Source organism: Betta splendens, chromosome 12 (assembly GCF_900634795.4).
Source record: "Betta splendens chromosome 12, fBetSpl5.4, whole genome shotgun sequence".
Classification (NCBI taxonomy): domain Eukaryota; kingdom Metazoa; phylum Chordata; class Actinopteri; order Anabantiformes; family Osphronemidae; genus Betta; species Betta splendens.
In genome coordinates, this window is record NC_040892.2 from 404945 (window position 1) to 421563 (window position 16619).

A 16619-nucleotide genomic window follows, 5' to 3' on the forward strand; every position below is an offset into this window, starting at 1 on the left:
TGTGGTTTTATTTTTTGTGTGAAAGGTGCTAAAATAACAACTATAGAAAATGTCAATTGATTCACTTCGTGATTTCTATTCTAAATTTGACAAGAAGCTTTATTTTAACAATAAATATATAATCTATAATTCCTATAAATAATAAATAGTGCATGTGGTTGTTTAATCATTATTCATTTTCATGAGCAGGTCGAGTTGGCGTCGGTTTCACTGAGTCCTTCTTCAGGAAAACAAACATTTTATATTCTGTGATTTGGACAAACTGAAAGTGAAGCTGAAATAGACGGAAGTGTCCTGGACCAGACACAGCTGGACCCAAACGCAGACCCACTACAGGTCACAGAACACTGGGCCTGATGTTTGGCTCTCTTGATTTAGATTCAGTTTAAAGATGTCAAACAAAAAAAACTACAAACGTGTTTATTAAATCAATAAAGACAAAGTCGATCTGCTTTAAAAGGTTTCCTGGTCTCACGCTGCCTCCTGCTGGTCAAACAAGAATAGAGCCATTCCAGCCTGTTCCCATGGAGATGATGCTGCTGTACATCCTCTGCTGCTCCTCCTTCAGAGAATCCTTGACTTTGCCTCTTTTCAGAGCTCCGTCCCTGTGACAGCAACACAAAGAGCAGCTCAAAAACAACAGAGCTCCGGTAGCTTCACTCATGGTTCAGGTTCTCACCAGGACAAGTCCAGCAGACCTCCACGCCGGGCGATGGCAGACTTCACCCTGCTGGCAAAGTGAGCTGCATCCTCCTCGACCTGCAGTAGCAGTACAGTACGTGTACATGTAGTAGATGCAGTACATGTAGTAGGTGTAGTACATGCAGTACATGCAGTAGGTGTAGTACATGCAGTACATGCAGTACATGCAGTAGGTGTAGTACATGCAGTACATGCAGTAGTATGTATGTTTATGTACATGTATGTATGAGATACCGTGTGCGCGCGTACCCGTATGCTCATCGGAGGCAGGTACCACACGTCCACCACCACGGCCCAGCTGGTCATGGTCCTCAGCAGGTAACTCACCATGGTGTACTTGCTGCTGTTCCAGAAAGCGTCTCCAAAACGTGGGTCGTACTGAGACACACACACAGATGTCCAAAGGAACCACCAGAACCATCAGAACCATCAGGGTCTGTGTCCAGTGGAATACTGGTGACTTTAAACTGCTACTGTCACGATCATCGTTCTGACGTGGTCCATTAACATGGAAACTGCACTGTCACACAGCCAGAACCAGTCTGGCGCAGTCTGCCCCAGAATAGGACGGTGGAGTCATCAGAACCGGTTATGGACCAGAACAATGAACCAACTTTTACACTGTTAATCAATGTATCAAAATTCATTTGGCCTGGTTCACATGAGCAGCACCAGGACGGAACCAAACGGGTCGGGCCTAAAGTTCCCTTTTCACCTTGATTGCAACTGGATATATGGTCCCTCCAATCTCGAAGCTTCCTTTCTTGAACATCATGACCGAAGTATTGTTGACGCAGGTTCCTGTTGGAGACGCAGTCATGGGCAGAAGTTAAAAACAGCTTCAAAGTTTTCACATCTTCAGCTGCAAACACTGACCTTCAGGAAAAATGAGGATGGGAAGTTTGGTCTGAGCTGCAACGTGAGCCCTCAGCCTGCAGCATAAAGAGGAGAAGGCTTCAGGTTCACGTCACATGAAGGAGAGCTTCTATAGCCTCTCATTGTCTCTTTCAGATTCACTCTAATTCAGTTTCTCCACTGTTCAGTTCTGAACCTATTGTTCTGTCTAAATTGTTCTTGAACCCGGCTTTAAAGGGTCCACATCGCCACTCACCTTCTTGTCACTGCGTGACGGTCTTTCATCTCAGACCTCTCAAACCAAACATGAGGACAGGACCTCAGCATGGACCTCTGCATGATGCCCATCAGGCCTCCGTGGATTTGACCCACCTGCAGGTGACAGGTAGCAGCCGTGTCATGGGGCCACCAGACGTGTGACCTGCTGTGGGCCCACACTCACCATAGCATAGCAGCGGTCGTTGGCAAGGATCACCACGTCGATTGGGGTCGTGTGGTTGGCCACACAGATGCCGCCTGTCCTCGGACGGTTCTCTCTACAGATACACATGGCTCCGTTAGTGCTACAGGTACCAATAGTGTCTCTGTTAGAAGAATCACCCCCCATACCACAGGAGCCACCAGAACCAGGCACTACTTCAAAGAAGTAAACAGAGCAGACGTACCTTGGACCGGTACCTGAAGGACTATACATGTCTGTGTGGTAACGGACCTGTTGTGGTAGCGGATGGTGGCTGACAGTCCTCTGGCACAGATCCGGTAGCAGGTCAGATGGACCAGTTCACTCAGCCAACTCTTCAGACTGACCCACAAACAGTTAGAACGAGGCGACTTTACATGAAGAGGTCGATGTGTGAAGGGCTCCCACACCTGCTCTCCGACAGGAACCCGACCAGGGTGGTTCCGATCACGAGCCACGAGAGGCCCATCACGGCCAGAGTAATCCTGCAGGGCCATGACGGAGAGGGCACACCATTACGCCTTATTACAGTTACATCAAAAGATTCTGACCGACAGGAACCATCAGGACCTGACAGGACCGGGAAGGAACCATCAGGACCCAGCAGGAACCATCAGGATCCAACAGGACCAGACAGGGACTGACAGGAACCATCAGGATCCATAAGACACTAACAGGAACTATCAAGATCAGACAGGACCCAACAGGAACCAATATAAACCATTGGACCCAACAGGAACTAACAGGTAGCATCGGGATCCATAGAATCCAGATACTATCAGGATCTGTCAGGACCCAACACAAACCATCAAGATCCGACAGGGACCATCAGGATCCGACAGGAACCGACAGGGACCATCTGGAACCATCAGGAACCATCAGGACCCAACAGGAATTACAGGATCTGACAGGACCCAACAGGAAACGACACAACCATCAGGACCGAACAGGACGCGACAGGAGCTAACACAAACTATCAGGATCCAACAGGAACCATCAGGACCCAACAAGAAGCATCAGGACCCAACAGGAACTTACAGGATCTGACAGGACCCAACAGGAAACGACACAACCATCAGGACCGTACAGGACCTGGCAGGAGCTAACACAAACTATCAGGATCCGACAGGAACCATTAGGACCCGACAAGAACCATCAGGACTCAACAGAAACTAACAAAAACTATCAGGAACTGACAGGAACCATCAGGACCCGACAGGAACTAACAGGAACTATCAGGATCCAACAGGAACTGACACAAACCATCAGGAACCTTCAGGACCTGACTGTGACCCGACAGGAACTATCAGGATCCGACAGGAACCAACAGGAACCATCAAGACCTGACAGGAACAAACAGGAACTATCAGGATCCAACCGGAACCAACAGGACCCGACAGGACTCAACAGGAACCATTGTCATTCCACAGTCATTGAAATGAGACTGAACCACTGACCTGAGCGGAAGAAGGATGCAGTAACGCATGAAGACGCCGATGACCCAGATGATGGTAAGACGCAGACTGATGTAGCGGAAGTTCTGGTTGGTGCGAGTGAGAAGGTTCCAGGAGTCCAGTTCCTGGGAGGAGAAGCGTTGGGTCACCTGGTCATCCACGATGCTCTCCAGGCCTCTGGAGCAGAAGAAGACAGCGTCGCTCAGGGCGAAGCCGTCCAGCGAGTCAGAGCTACGCAGCTGCAGCAGGTCGTCCTTCATGGAGCTGCCTGTTCGCTGGATGAGGCCTCAGACCACAAACAACAAACAGCATTCAACAAAAAACAACATTAGACAGCAGCCTCTTGGGCTCCGGAGTACCAACCTTGGTACTGGTCGTTCAGGTGTGAATGGCAATGACAATAGACTACACAATAGAACTGAACAGGAATGAACCACACCCATTTAGACCACACCCCAAACGGTGGGGCCCAAAACAAGGAACAATGAGCAAGCAGAAGTTACATGTTTTATCCAGTTTGTGGTCTTGTATTCAGTTTTTGAACCTACAGACGTTTGCTGTCCTGACATGTAGCTCTGACCCAGTGTCTCGGTTCTGACCATGTCCATCTACATGTTTTATTCTAACCACACAGTAGGAATCAGCTGATCTGTGGCTAATCATTACTCTGCCTCCTTCCACAGCCTGACCTGGATTAAAGCGGCAGCAGAACAGAGTGTTGCTATGTCTGAGGATCACGAGGCTGTGAGCGCAGAATGAGTCCAACAGAACCACCGGCCACACAGGCTTCGTGTTTAGCGAGTTGGTCCTGAACACAGACATGTCCGAGCTTTCAGTAAACTCTCCGTTTGGCTGAAGTTACCCAACCCGTCGTTACATCATCCTGAGGCCAGTGTTTCATCAGACGCTGAACTGACGAGTGGATCACATGATCAGAGCTGTCTCTCACAGTCAGAACCTCAGCTTCCCCCATGACTGTCTCATGTCAGTCGGCTCTCACGGCCTCTGCTTTTATCATTGCCTGTGTTTATGTGTCCTGGTCACTCTCTGGCACACATCCCCTTAAATGGACTCAGCCGGCCCGTTTAAAGTCCAGTGCCGGGTGAACTCAAAGGTGGTGTGTGAGCGTCTGTCTGTGTACCTTCAACCTCTAACTGGACTCACCGCTGAGCAAAGGGCAAGGCTCACTGGGCTGCTCCCGTCGTCCTCTCTGGATCCGCAGCGTGGCCCACTACAAACAGACACATTCTGGTGAGCTCGGCCAGTTTCCCAAGCCTCAGTAGGTTAAAAGGGCAGAGCCGCTCTGCCTCATCTACCTCCAGGAGCCAGACCAGTATGCGGATGTAGAACCCAGTGACTCCCAGCGAGAGACCAAACATAGCAGGCAGCGTGATGAGGAACACCACCACAAACAGCCACAGCTGCAACCCAGCCATGGCCACACACCTCAGGTCCTCCATGGCTGACACAGGCCTGCTCCGAGGTCACACCATCATCTGGACGGGTCGGACAGAACCAGAGACACCACATCACATCAGTTACACAGTCATGGAAGGTAACAGAGCTTTCTTTCCTGCTACGTTTGCAGTAGCTACAGGTGAATATCACATATTCACTCCAACATACATTTATTAGACACGTTTGCATTTTGGTTGAAACGACATAGGTACAGAATAATCCAAATCAATAAATCAATGAACCAATAACTAATCAACATAAAGAGAGTTTCAGACCCTTAATACCGCAACTGCTGAACTGTTGGATTTCTAGACTTAATAACTTGATCTACAAGTGAATAAACGCGTCTGATGCCCAAACAAGTACTTTAACTTTCTTAATATTGTTGCGTAAGGACTGAGAGCGAACCGTTATTCGATCTGAAACTGAATTGACACGGGCGGTTCCGGTCGTATAGTTGTAATAAATACCTGCGCTTGAACGAGTCAGTCACAGTTGTTTAAGGCGCCTGTGTGTGTTATTTGTGTGTGTGTATGTTATTTATGAGTGTGTGTCCGGTAAAGACAGGTCACTGGTTTGTTTTAACCACGCCCCTGCTGAGGCTTCCCACCGTCGAACTGCGCAAGACAAACGCAGGACTTCACTGCGGCTGCGCATCGCTGCGCTTTGGTGAAGCCCTTCATGTTTCGATATTGTTCGACGACAAGCAGCATGGCGGAGCCCACGGTGCGTGTGTCCGGGATAGTTCTAGCCTCTCTCGTGTTTCATCACGTCAACAGCGACTCCGACGTGGTGAGAAATGGATCCACTCACAAAATGTTAGCGCATGTTCAGTGGAGCGAGGTTCGCGGCTAACGGAGAAGCTACAGGAAGCTAGTGTCTACTGGCGGTGAATGGTTGACAGGTGAAAGCGTGTAGAGTAACTTACTGAACCTGAAGCTCCCGCTGCACTTTACCAGGAACCTTTACCAATAAACTGCGCCTATGGGCAAACATTTATAATTATGATATATAGTTAAAGTCAGTAAGATATAGTGGAGTCTGCTGCCTGTTATGTATAAGTTAACAAATCAAATCATCATTAGAATATTAGAGCTGTGACCCAGTGTGTGTCTCGACAGGAAGGTCTGATACTTGGAGAGAGTAAGTTTGAAGAGCAGGTCACCATCAGTGACACTCAGGCAGATCACATCCACATCGAGGAGACGTACAGTACGTTGATCAAGTCCCATCACTGACTTCATAATACTATGTGTACTTTTATGAGGCTGCAGGATCCAAACTTCACTTCCACGGTGTAGTACACACTCAGTAAAGTTGTGTCTTTCTTCACCAGATGTCCACAAACACATAACCTGCCACAAACTGAACAGGTGAGAACTGGATCTGCAGAGTCCCTACAGGACGTGTTTAGTCTTTTAATATTTGTGTTGTGATGTTGTAGCTTCTACAACAGCGTCGGAGCACTAGATATGGAAACTCTCAATAACATCCTGGCAGACAATAAGCAGGTGAGAAACTTCACCAGTGTTTTGAATTAATTCCAACGTTCATCGTTTAGTGAGTTTTTTCTGCATGTCAGGATCAGGTGATCGGTTGGTACAGACAGCGCAGGAACACAGAGCAACAAATGAGTTTCAGAGAGAAGGTCGTCCATGAGAATCTGAAGATCGCTCTGTCCAACCCACACATTATCTTTGTGCTGCTGACACCAAGTAAGCTGACCCCTGCTGGTTCCACCCACAGGATGGAGTACGCTGCCTTCATCTCCCGCAGCAGGTGGTCACACACAGCAACATTAAAGAGTTTACACAATTATCTTCTATTATTCTATAGACTTGTTGATGAAACAATAATGCTCAACCTAAATTAAATTAAATTAATATAAATATTCTGAAATATAGTGGCAAACTAGAAAAGCAGAACATCCTGCTATTAGAGAAGATGGAAACATGATGCACACAATCAGGTTTGTTTCATGTAGTGTAATACCGATCATCTGATTCAGGATCAGGTGTGTTCAGCCTCTATAGTCACTGCTTCAGTCTTAGACACTGACTGTGGCCAGAGGCTACAGCTCAGGTCAGACACAGACATCAGAATGAAAGTACTCCTGCTGCTTATTGTAAACATCAGTGACGCTGCAGCGTCTGTTCTCAAGTCATGTTCTTTTTCCATTAAGGCAGTTCATCAACGTTCCTGTGCTGGTCAACAACCTGGGTTTGCTGGAGCAGCTAGCGTACTGGAAGGTGTCAGCTCCATGCTCTGCTGTAGGTTATAACGCCACCATGAAGAAACATGGGTATGATTATGAACAGTTCAGATCACTTTTCACTGTGACCTGCTGTTGCTCTAACTGTGGTCTTGTGCCGCTGCAGGTCAAAGTTCTTCTCGTCCAACGGGCTGCTGAGAGAAGTTAACGAGGTGAATAAGATGAATGAGTCCTTGCAATTGGAGCTGCAGGTGAGGAACAGGGGACGTGTTTGAAACAGAGTTCCGCCTTCCTGCTGCGTTACTTGCTTGTTACGTTATGTTTGCTTGGGTTGGACAGAAAACGTGCAGAGACGTGGAGAAGAGTGAGCGCCTGGTGGAAACGCTGCAGGCTGAAGTCTCAGCTCTCAGGGGTCGAGTCAGAGAGAGGACAGAGCAGGACACAGCAGGAGGTACAGCATTTATTAGTTTTCATTTTACTTTGAGAGATGGTGGTTCCTGTGATGATGATGATGATGTTTTCTATGGCCAGACGATGGTGGACCTGACCGAGAGAAAAACAACCTGCGGCTGCACGAGGCCGTTAGAGCTCTGTTCGCCTGGTCTCCTCTGTTCCACACACAGACGTTAACATTGGATGCATTTCCTGTGGCCGACGGCTGCTGCGCCTCTGAGCAGGGCCAACACACAGCGGTGACAAACTCAGACACACAGGAAACACTGCTGCGGAGTTCCAATAGGACAAACTGTCGGAAAAGACTAAAAGCAACACCACCGGGGAGGGAGAGCAAACGCAGGAAGAGTAGGTCCTGATAGAAATCAGACATTGACCGATTATACAAACTCTAATCTAATGTTTTTAGTTGGCTCCTGTTGGTCATTTACACTCTAAAGTTGTTTTAACCCCAGATGATGATGATGATGATATAACAAGACACTGGCCTTGAAATGCAGTTTGATGGTTTGTATATTCTCAGAACTGTTTGATAAATGTCTTTTTAATAAAAATGTTTGAGACTCTCAGTAGCCTACAAGGCTGTTTATTGGTTAACAGGTAACTCAAACTAAACATACATACAATTTACTTCAAATTGTAAATTAAATAAACCTGGAGAGAATTGACACACAGATTAATCCAGATGTTTGATGCCACAGATGTTTGGGTCACTCATGAACTGTGGATGTTTGTGTGTCACTGACATAAAACCTGGAAGGACAGAAGAAATCAGAAATCAATCCCTGCAAAAAGCCAATTATGGCAGAAGTTAAGATACACTTTAAGATTTGAAAATGCCCGAATTCAAATCTGGAATTTAACTGAACCAGCGTTAAAGATTCTAAGCAGACAAACCCAGCGAGTGAGCTTTCTTTATAGCTTTTGAAATTTCCTTTTGTTTTCTCCCACACAGGCCTGAAAAACAAAACGAGTGTATTAATTGGTTAAGTTCTGTAGCAGAACACAAAGACATTATATCCTGACTTGCAGCTGCTTACCTGTGATGTGTCGTCCGTAGATCCTGCCTGTGTGAGGGGAGATGAACTGAGACAGCAGCTGAAGAGGAGGCGTTGAGTAGCTTTATTTTCTGAGTCTAGTTTCAGTTGACATGTCGTTTAGACTTTTTCCTCATCTTTAAACAAGACAGAGAGTCGCTTACCTGAATGTTTTTATAGTCCACTGTGACGCTGCAGAGGATGCATCCTTTGTACGATTCTTTGTACGGATTTTCCATCTTTACAATCTGAAGGAAGATCAAATAAACCATATATATATATATATATATATATATATATATATATATATATATATATATATATTAATATATATATATATATATATATATATATATATACAGTTACTACACATAACTTAGTATCACACGAGTAACTAGTGAGTGTTTGTATTAAAAGCTACTTGCGTAGTACTTTATAAAACCAGACGGTATTTGTTGTGTTATTTGTCTGTGGTTCATTCCTACCGCGTCATCTTTCTGTCGGACGACATTTGAAGCGGTGGTCAGACTTTTTAAACCTGAAAACATAAATGGTGGGTTCATAAGATGTCGTTAGCTGGTGCGGTAATTAGCATTAGCAGCGTCTGTTTCAGAGAAAACAAGCAGCAATATTTACGTTTAATAACTAATTTAATAAAATGTAATAAATCCACATATGAGTCTAATCAGACTTACTCGTGTTTCCACGTTGGGATAAAATAAAATTCAGCCTCTGGAATGCTCTCTGAAACAACATTTTGACTTGACACAAGACCGGATATTGTACAACACTAGAATATATCCTCCGGTTGATCCTATTTCTAACATAGTTCCCAGTTATTGCAAAGCCTCCTTAAATTCATATAAATGTGTTTATATGGTGAGATTGTTTATGAAAAAGAACAGAAAATCTATACAATAACAGTTCAGAAGTCATTCATTAAAAATGTGTTATGTTTTCTTAGGAAATCAATAGATGTCTGATAATTGTAGATCTTAATTATGACCTTAAAATAGTTTCATTTTGCACCCTTGACTTGCTATTATTACTCTGAGTTATAATGCTGTTTTTTTGTAACAGCTCATCTCTGTATAGTTAAAGAAACATTTAGATCCAGGTCAAACAAGTTTCACAAACAAAGTTAATCGCAAATGTCACATAAATAACCTAAATTAAATATTTGTTTTGATCTATTTTGTTCTGTTTTTGTTTTGCAGTTTGTCTATGACATAACTGCATTTTTACTGGTTCTGAAATCATGTTTTATGTCGGAAACTGTTTCTCGTTACTCTTGTCAAAGAGCTAAGTAGTAGGTCAAGATATAAATCATTCCAGTACGGAGTACCAAAGCAGGACCTCTGGCTAGCATTAGCTTAAATAAAACCACTAAAGAAAAATACGGCGTGTGTTCGGTCAAGTAAACATTATAACCAACCTAAGGAGTTTTATGTACAGTCCTAATTCATAGATAATGTATGTAATGAACATTTGTTAATCGCATGGGTAGTCGTCCCAAAATAAATTGAGAAAAACAAACAGGTCGACCGTTATTAGCTAAACCTCGAACCGAAAACAGAAGTGATGTAGGATATCTCTCTTGTCAAAAACGATAGTGACGGTTTTTGAATGATGTGCACTGGGTTCTTCATGCTTCTGAGAAAATTTACAAAGAACTGAAGGCAACGAACCGTGGCGAGTTTAACGTGTTATTTTATCCGCAAACCTGTCATTATTTCTTTGGACGTTTGTGTGTAAACTGTAGTGATTGTGTACTTTTTCACGTCGTAGTAGATGAAGTTAAGCTAACTCCAAACCAAACTTTTAGTTTTTTATGTTTTGTAAAGTATTCAGAACAACATGGAGTCAGAGTTTAATGTGGTACCGAGCTTTGTGGGCCTGTAGCAGAACCTTCTGTTTATTAGCTCTGTGGACATGACTCGTTGATCAGCGGAGCCTGTTAGCATGTAGCATCAACGGGATGAATGTTGAACTTAAGGTGAGAAGAGTTTCCACGAGAAAGAGGTCGAGGGTCACGAGGACTCACCTGACACCTTTAAAAAAGCGCCGAGAAGGTAAAAGTCCCCAGAACAGGAGGCTCATGGCTGATGTCAAACCTGTGGAGGTAAAAGAAACCAGGGTCGAGATGACGTAACTACCAGTCAGATGTTCCACATGGTTCTTCTGCACAAATCTAACGCATTCAGGTTTCACCACGTTCATTCTTTTGTAAGAATGTATTTAACTTGTATTTTTAGGATAATGTTGAACATCTGTGCTGTAAGTTGCATAAAGTGTAGTAATGATTTAATATGGGGTGAATATTTAGCAGTGATGGAAGCGTAGCTGTGACTGAACGCTGCTGTGCTCTGCTGCCAGTGCTTCAGTGACAGTGAGGATCTGTTTGGCGGCTACGACAGCATCCTGGATGACAGCTCTCTGCTGGCAAAGCTGGACGGTGTAGAACATGAAAGACAGCGAAAGCATCAGAGCACAACTTACACCGATGTGGATCAGCAGGACTACACAAGTCTGCAGCCATCAAACGCTGGGAAACAACGCTGGACTGAGACTCTCACTGACTCCATCCTGGACGATCTTCAAGATGAGCACCTGGAGGAATTACCAAGCAGCCAGCTTCATTATCTAGAACAAATTGATGAAAGTGTAAAGAGGAGCAGATTACAGGAGAGAAATCAAACCTCTACTCCATCCCGAACCACAGACAGGACTGAAACACAGACAAACACAGAAGCTAACGCACACAGGCGACGCAGCGTGAGGAGGAGCGTGTCGGATCATCTGAAGACGACAATGCTCTGTAACGCCTCTGCTCCTACAAACATTTCTCGCTCTGTGGTTTTAAAAGAAGCTGTGGTTTCAGAGGAGATCAGCGTCGCCATGCAGGCTATGGAGACGGTCTCTGCTGAGAGTCCCGACCTGGGGCCCTTCTTTGGACTCCCCACCAAAGTCAAAGACCTGATGTACAAACTCAGAGGAATCAGGAAATTATATGGTGAGATCAAACACAGAATAAAGATTGAGTAGAGCCAGCATTAAAATACAGTGTATAGTTATAGACGGTAAGTAATCCATGAGCTTAGTCTATGCAGTGTGTGAAATTCAGACATTTCCATCTTAAACCCACAAACATTTAATTTACTCACTCACAAAGGTTAGGCGTTGAATCAGTTGATCTGTTGATGTCCTGCTTTATTGGAACTTGCTCTTCATCCTAGTCATCTTCTTCAGATTGGCAGGAGACATGTCTAAACCTGGACTGTGTTCAGCAAAGGAGGAATCTGATCTACTCCCTTCCCACTAGCGGAGGGAAAACCCTTGTGGCAGAAATCCTCATCCTGAAAGAGCTGCTGTGCAGGAAGAGGGACTGTCTGTTCATCCTGCCCTACATCTCACTGGTGCAGGAGAAGGTAGTGAGCGCAGGCAGCGACCAGCCAGTGGGGCTGTGTACATACAGATAAGCCTTACCTCAAGCCACTCCCTGGTACTTTGCAGGTTCGTGGCTTGGCGAGCTTTGGTTTGGAGCTGGACTTCATGGTGGAGGAGTACGCGGGCAGCAAGGGCAGGTTTCCCCCGGTGAAGAGGACAAACAAGAGCTCCCTGTACATCGCTACCATAGAGAAGGCCCACAGCCTCGTAAACTCCCTGATAGAGACCAACCGGATAGAAAAGCTTGGGCTGACCGTGGTTGACGAGGTCCAAACACACTCTCTGTTTGTACGTTGTCAAATTAAGCAAAATGAGGTTTAACAGAGTTTGTTTATTTCCTGTTCAGCTTCACATGCTGGGTGATGGCAGCAGAGGAGCAACCATTGAGATGACGCTAGCTAAAGTCCTTTATACCAGCAGTACGTTCTTTTCTTCCATCGCCTTATGCTTTACATCAACCATCTGACATTAATGATGGTTGTCACCTATTCTCCAGAAACAACTCAGATCATAGGAATGAGCGCTACTCTGGGAAACATCAGGGACCTGCAGATGTTTCTGAAAGCTGAAAACTACACAAACGACTTCAGGCCTGTAGGTTTCTCCGAAAGTCACACTGAGAAGCTGTAACAATGACTTTGGTTGATGTGGCAGAGTTTGACCTGTACCAAGCTCCTCCTCCTTCGTTCCTGCAGGTGCAGCTGAAGGAATATGTTAAGCTGAGGGACAGCATCTATGAAGTGGACCCACGGGAGGAGGAGTGTTTCAAGTTCTCTCGCGCTCTCAACTTTAAGGTAAGACGTGATATATGTGGCTCTCCATCATCTAGGAGCAGGAGCCTCCTCACAGTTCTGTTTTAACCCTGCTTCCATTCAGTCTCCTTTCAAATTTATACTCGATTTATACTCAGATAACTGAGACTGAACATGTCAGTGTCTGCGTCCAGGCTTTGAATCTGCTTAGTGATGTAGGAGGAACAGGCTCTGTTTAAAAACTCCAGTACTTCCCAGGAGACGCAGGTCTCCTTACTTGACTGCCTGTAGCTTCGAGTGGCTCCAGTAGTTCCCAGTAGTTCTCTGTGGCTCCCAGTAACTCCAAACTGATAGGAATACTGCCCTATTCCAACTTCAACTAACAGATCCTTCGGATTTATAGTGATGTGCGATCTGTTCAGTGTTTCTTTCGTTTTGTACTTTTGATAAACTGCACTTTTTTACATCGCTGAGCTCTCGTCTGGTCTGACTGCTGCTCAGTACTCTGGTGCCATGCAGAGGATCGACCCAGATCACATCATTGCTTTGGTGACTGAGGTCATTCCGACACATTCCTGCCTTGTTTTCTGTCCCACGAAGAAGAACTGTGAGAACGTGGCTGGAATGATCTGCAAGTATCTGAAAGAGTGAGTGACGCTGTCGCCCTCTACTGCCCTGCTGCCAGCACCAGCGACTGACTGGCTGCCGTTGGCTCTTCCAGGGAGTTTCTGCAGCACAGGCAGGCGGAGAAGGCCATCCTCCTCCGGGAGCTGAGGGACAGCGGGAACGGCTCTGTGTGTCCCGTGCTCAAGAAGACGGTGCCATTTGGTTTGGCCTATCACCACAGCGGGCTGACCAGCGAGGAGAGGAAACTGATGGAGGAGGCCTACTCCAGCGGGGTGCTGTGCCTGCTCACCTGCACCTCCACACTGGCTGCAGGCGTCAACCTTCCTGCTCGCAGGTGAGTCTCATTACTGCAAACTAAGCTCCAGACAGCAGTTCAGGCCACGCTGGCGCAGGGGTTTGAATGACTTGAACTGTGTTTGCGTTGATGCAGAGTAATCCTGCGCTCTCCGTACGTGGCCACAGACTTCCTGAAGAGGAGCCAGTACAAACAGATGGTGGGCCGGGCCGGACGCGCGGGCATCGACTCTGTGGGAGAGAGCATCCTCATTGTGCAGGAGAAGGACAGACAGATGGTAACTGCAGATGGATGATGTGTTTGCTTTCTGTGGGCTGTGTGATGTACAGTAGTTCAGTAGTGAAGGACGGGGCTCTTAAAACTCTTAAATGTTTATTTTGCAGACAAAGACTCTTGTGTGCTCCCCGACTGAGAACTGTTACAGTCACCTTATGCACGACGATGGAAAAGGCCTCCAGAGCCTCATCCTGTCCCTCATTGGACTGAACGTAAACACGTCCTCAGACTTCATACCCTGGTGAACACTTTGCCTTGAGGCAGACGAGGTGACTGCTGTTGTGTTGCAGGTGGCGACATCCTCGGATCAGCTGCGGGAGTTCCTGCATGGGACACTGCTGTCCGTGCAGCAGGAGCAGCTGTGTGTGGAGAAGAGTCTGTGGCAGGTGGTGCAACAGAGTGTGGAGGTCCTGAAGGAGAAGCAGCTGATCACTGTGGCCTCAGAAGAACACAACAACACGCTGCAGGTCACCAAGCTGGGAAAGGCCACGTACAAAGGCACTTCAGATCCCTCTGTCCACTTCATGCAGGAAGTACCAGTAAAAGCTGGTGACACTGAGCTTCTCTCAGGAGCCGCTCCATGAGGTTTACAGCTCAAATCGGTTGTAATCCATCGTAATCATGCATCATGATTGATCTGGTTCCAAGTTGATCATCTCGTTTTATATGATTCAGTCATTTCTGTTGTCAGGGAGCATGTTTAATATATTGCTTTGTCATTCAAAGCATGATCTTGATCTATGTCTTAGCTTAGTTCTGTGTCTTGCGACCTTCCAGGTTCTGTGGACCTGACCTACAGCGATGTTCTCTACAGAGACCTGTGGAAGGGCCTGGAGGGTCTTCTGCTCAACAGCTACCTTCACCTGGTTTACCTGGTCACGCCCTACGACCTGATCTCACAGTGCCGACCCGACTGGATGATTTACTTCAGACAGGTACAGAGTCTCCGTCGACCCGGTATAGCCACTTCTTGTCAGATCCAAGTGAGCCTCCTGTGTTGTTCTGTTCCAGTTCACACTGCTGTCTGCTGCAGAGCAGAAGATGTCTGCAGCAGTTGGAGTTCCAGAGAGTTTTGTTGCTCGAAAAGCTGCAGGGCAGACGGTGAAAAAGGTGAGAGGTGAAAGACCACTGGTTCTGATCCAGTTAAACATTACACACTGCTGGTTAGTGTCCAGAGTCACACTGCTCTAGTGAATACAGTTCCGTGGTGTGAGAGGTGCTGAACTTTGGCTGGGTTTCAGGATGTGAACTCGGCGGTGGTGACCCGGATGTATTTGGCTCTGGTTCTGTTCTCTCTGCTGAAGGAAACCAACCTTTGGAGCGTAGCCGAGCGGTTTCAGCTGAGCCGAGGCTTCGTCCAGACGCTGCTCAGCTCCTCCTCGGCCTTCTGCTGCTGTGTGCTGCACTTTACTGAGGTAGCGCCGCCGTGGGGTCCAGTGGAATCCATAGGCTGTGAAGGCGATGACTGACCCGGTGCCTTGTTTTACTAGGAGCTGGAGGAGTTCTGGCCTTTCAAAGCTCTGCTGACTGAGCTGACGCGGAGGCTGAGCTACTGCGTGACTGCTGAGCTCGTCCCTCTAATGGAGGTGGCTGGAGTCATGGAGGTCAGTGAGCACAGACAAAATATAAGGTAGAATGAGGAAACAGGAAGTGGATCCTGTTCAGTGTGAGCTGTGTTATATTTTTTTTTTGACGCTGATGTAAAGTGACCTCCTGACATTCACCTTCCTGTTTGTGCCTCCAGTCCAGAGCCAAGCAGCTGTACAACGCCGGCTATAAGACGCTGACCCACCTGGCCAACGCGGACCCCGCACTTCTCTCCAGCACCATAGAGAACCTATACAGGACACGGGCCCAGCAGATAGTGGCCTCTGCTAAAGTTAGTGGTCTTCCTCGTCAGACAGGATAAAGGCTCGACATGATGCTCGTCACACTTGTCTCTGTCTTCTAGATGCTCCTGAATGAAAAGGCTGCAGCTCTGCAGGAGGAGGTGAATGAGCTGCTGACGACGCCTTCAGATCTGCCACAACCGCCCCCTCGGCCTCTAGATGCTCCCACAAAGAAACAATAAACACGACTTAGAGATTACATAGTGTCTGTTTTTTCATTACAAACATGCATTCATTCACTCATTTATTATTTGCTTATTAAATAATGTTTCTCTTTAATTTACAAACCATCAGTTTTCAGAAATGGGGAGGCACAGGTTGGAACTGGTGGCTTGCGCTTTGTTACGCTGCAGCGTAACAAGGAGGCCCCAGACTCTGCATGGATATGGGAGAGGTTGCAGGACTTTCTCATTGGGAAAACTTTCCAGATGGATACAGACCACAAGCCTTCAGTGCCACTGCTGGGCTCAAAGAGCCTGGATGAGCTGCCAGCATGCGTGAGGCTTATGAGATTTTCCTTCACGATATCTCATGTGGCCGGTGAGGACATGGCAACAGCACATGTACTGTCCAGAGCACCTTCATGGAGGAGTGGGAGACTTGCAGGAGGAAGAGATCGAGCTCTGTGGACGCTGTCATCGCCAACCTGCCAGCTACTGAAGCGTGACTAAGGGAAAAAAAGGTGAAAAAACTGATGTCTGT

The 16619-nt window shown here is 46.5% G+C and overlaps 4 protein-coding genes across 9 annotated transcripts; 2 read left to right on the forward strand and 2 right to left on the reverse strand.

Annotated features, from left to right (window-relative positions):
- Positions 1–404: 404 nt before the first annotated feature.
- Positions 405–5536, reverse strand: gpat3 (glycerol-3-phosphate acyltransferase 3). 4 transcript variants are annotated; one of them, XM_029169098.3, is made up of 13 exons: positions 5400–5536; positions 4788–4967; positions 4636–4702; positions 3475–3757; positions 2428–2502; positions 2270–2359; positions 2000–2093; positions 1814–1929; positions 1579–1634; positions 1418–1503; positions 952–1080; positions 680–759; positions 405–605 (listed from the first exon to the last, which is right to left on the reverse strand). In XM_029169098.3, the coding sequence occupies exons 2-13, from the start codon at positions 4929–4931 to the stop codon at positions 491–493; spliced, it is 1335 nt and encodes a 444-aa protein (XP_029024931.1). In that variant the 5' UTR covers positions 4932–4967; positions 5400–5536; the 3' UTR covers positions 405–490. The 4 variants fall into 4 exon arrangements, with proteins under 4 accessions (XP_029024931.1, XP_040929095.1, XP_055369610.1 ...); XM_041073161.2 differs by lacking the exons at positions 3475–3757; positions 4636–4702; positions 4788–4967; positions 5400–5536 and adding an exon at positions 3281–3299 and having other exon boundaries at positions 2270–2502; XM_055513635.1 differs by lacking the exons at positions 3475–3757; positions 4636–4702; positions 4788–4967; positions 5400–5536 and adding an exon at positions 2824–3274 and having other exon boundaries at positions 2270–2502.
- A 27-nt stretch (positions 5537–5563) lies between these two features.
- abraxas1 (abraxas 1, BRCA1 A complex subunit) lies at positions 5564–8163 on the forward strand. Its single transcript, XM_029169102.3, has 9 exons — positions 5564–5721; positions 6051–6141; positions 6266–6302; positions 6374–6440; positions 6512–6708; positions 7112–7231; positions 7308–7392; positions 7481–7592; positions 7673–8163. Exons 1-9 carry the CDS (start codon positions 5611–5613, stop codon positions 7951–7953), a joined length of 1101 nt encoding a protein of 366 aa, XP_029024935.1. The 5' UTR covers positions 5564–5610; the 3' UTR covers positions 7954–8163.
- Position 8164: 1 nt separating this feature from the next.
- Positions 8165–9461, reverse strand: mrps18c (mitochondrial ribosomal protein S18C). Of its 2 annotated transcripts, none has more exons than XM_029169103.3 (6): positions 9327–9461; positions 9117–9169; positions 8796–8879; positions 8635–8729; positions 8492–8551; positions 8165–8347 (listed from the first exon to the last, which is right to left on the reverse strand). In XM_029169103.3, the coding sequence occupies exons 1-6, from the start codon at positions 9385–9387 to the stop codon at positions 8305–8307; spliced, it is 396 nt and encodes a 131-aa protein (XP_029024936.1). In that variant the 5' UTR covers positions 9388–9461; the 3' UTR covers positions 8165–8304. The 2 variants fall into 2 exon arrangements, with proteins under 2 accessions (XP_029024936.1, XP_029024937.1); XM_029169104.3 differs by having other exon boundaries at positions 8635–8692; positions 9327–9458.
- Positions 9462–10220: 759 nt separating this feature from the next.
- On the forward strand, positions 10221–16116 carry helq (helicase, POLQ like). 2 transcript variants are annotated; one of them, XM_029169097.3, is made up of 18 exons: positions 10221–10753; positions 11008–11644; positions 11881–12059; positions 12145–12345; positions 12425–12497; positions 12575–12672; positions 12774–12872; positions 13332–13477; positions 13552–13791; positions 13888–14029; positions 14136–14240; positions 14319–14526; positions 14806–14963; positions 15040–15138; positions 15333–15443; positions 15519–15632; positions 15773–15907; positions 15980–16116. In XM_029169097.3, exons 1-18 carry the CDS (start codon positions 10610–10612, stop codon positions 16097–16099), a joined length of 3009 nt encoding a protein of 1002 aa, XP_029024930.1. In that variant the 5' UTR covers positions 10221–10609; the 3' UTR covers positions 16100–16116. The 2 variants fall into 2 exon arrangements, with proteins under 2 accessions (XP_029024930.1, XP_029024929.1); XM_029169096.3 differs by having other exon boundaries at positions 10222–10753; positions 15270–15443.
- The last annotated feature ends 503 nt before the right edge of the window (positions 16117–16619 follow it).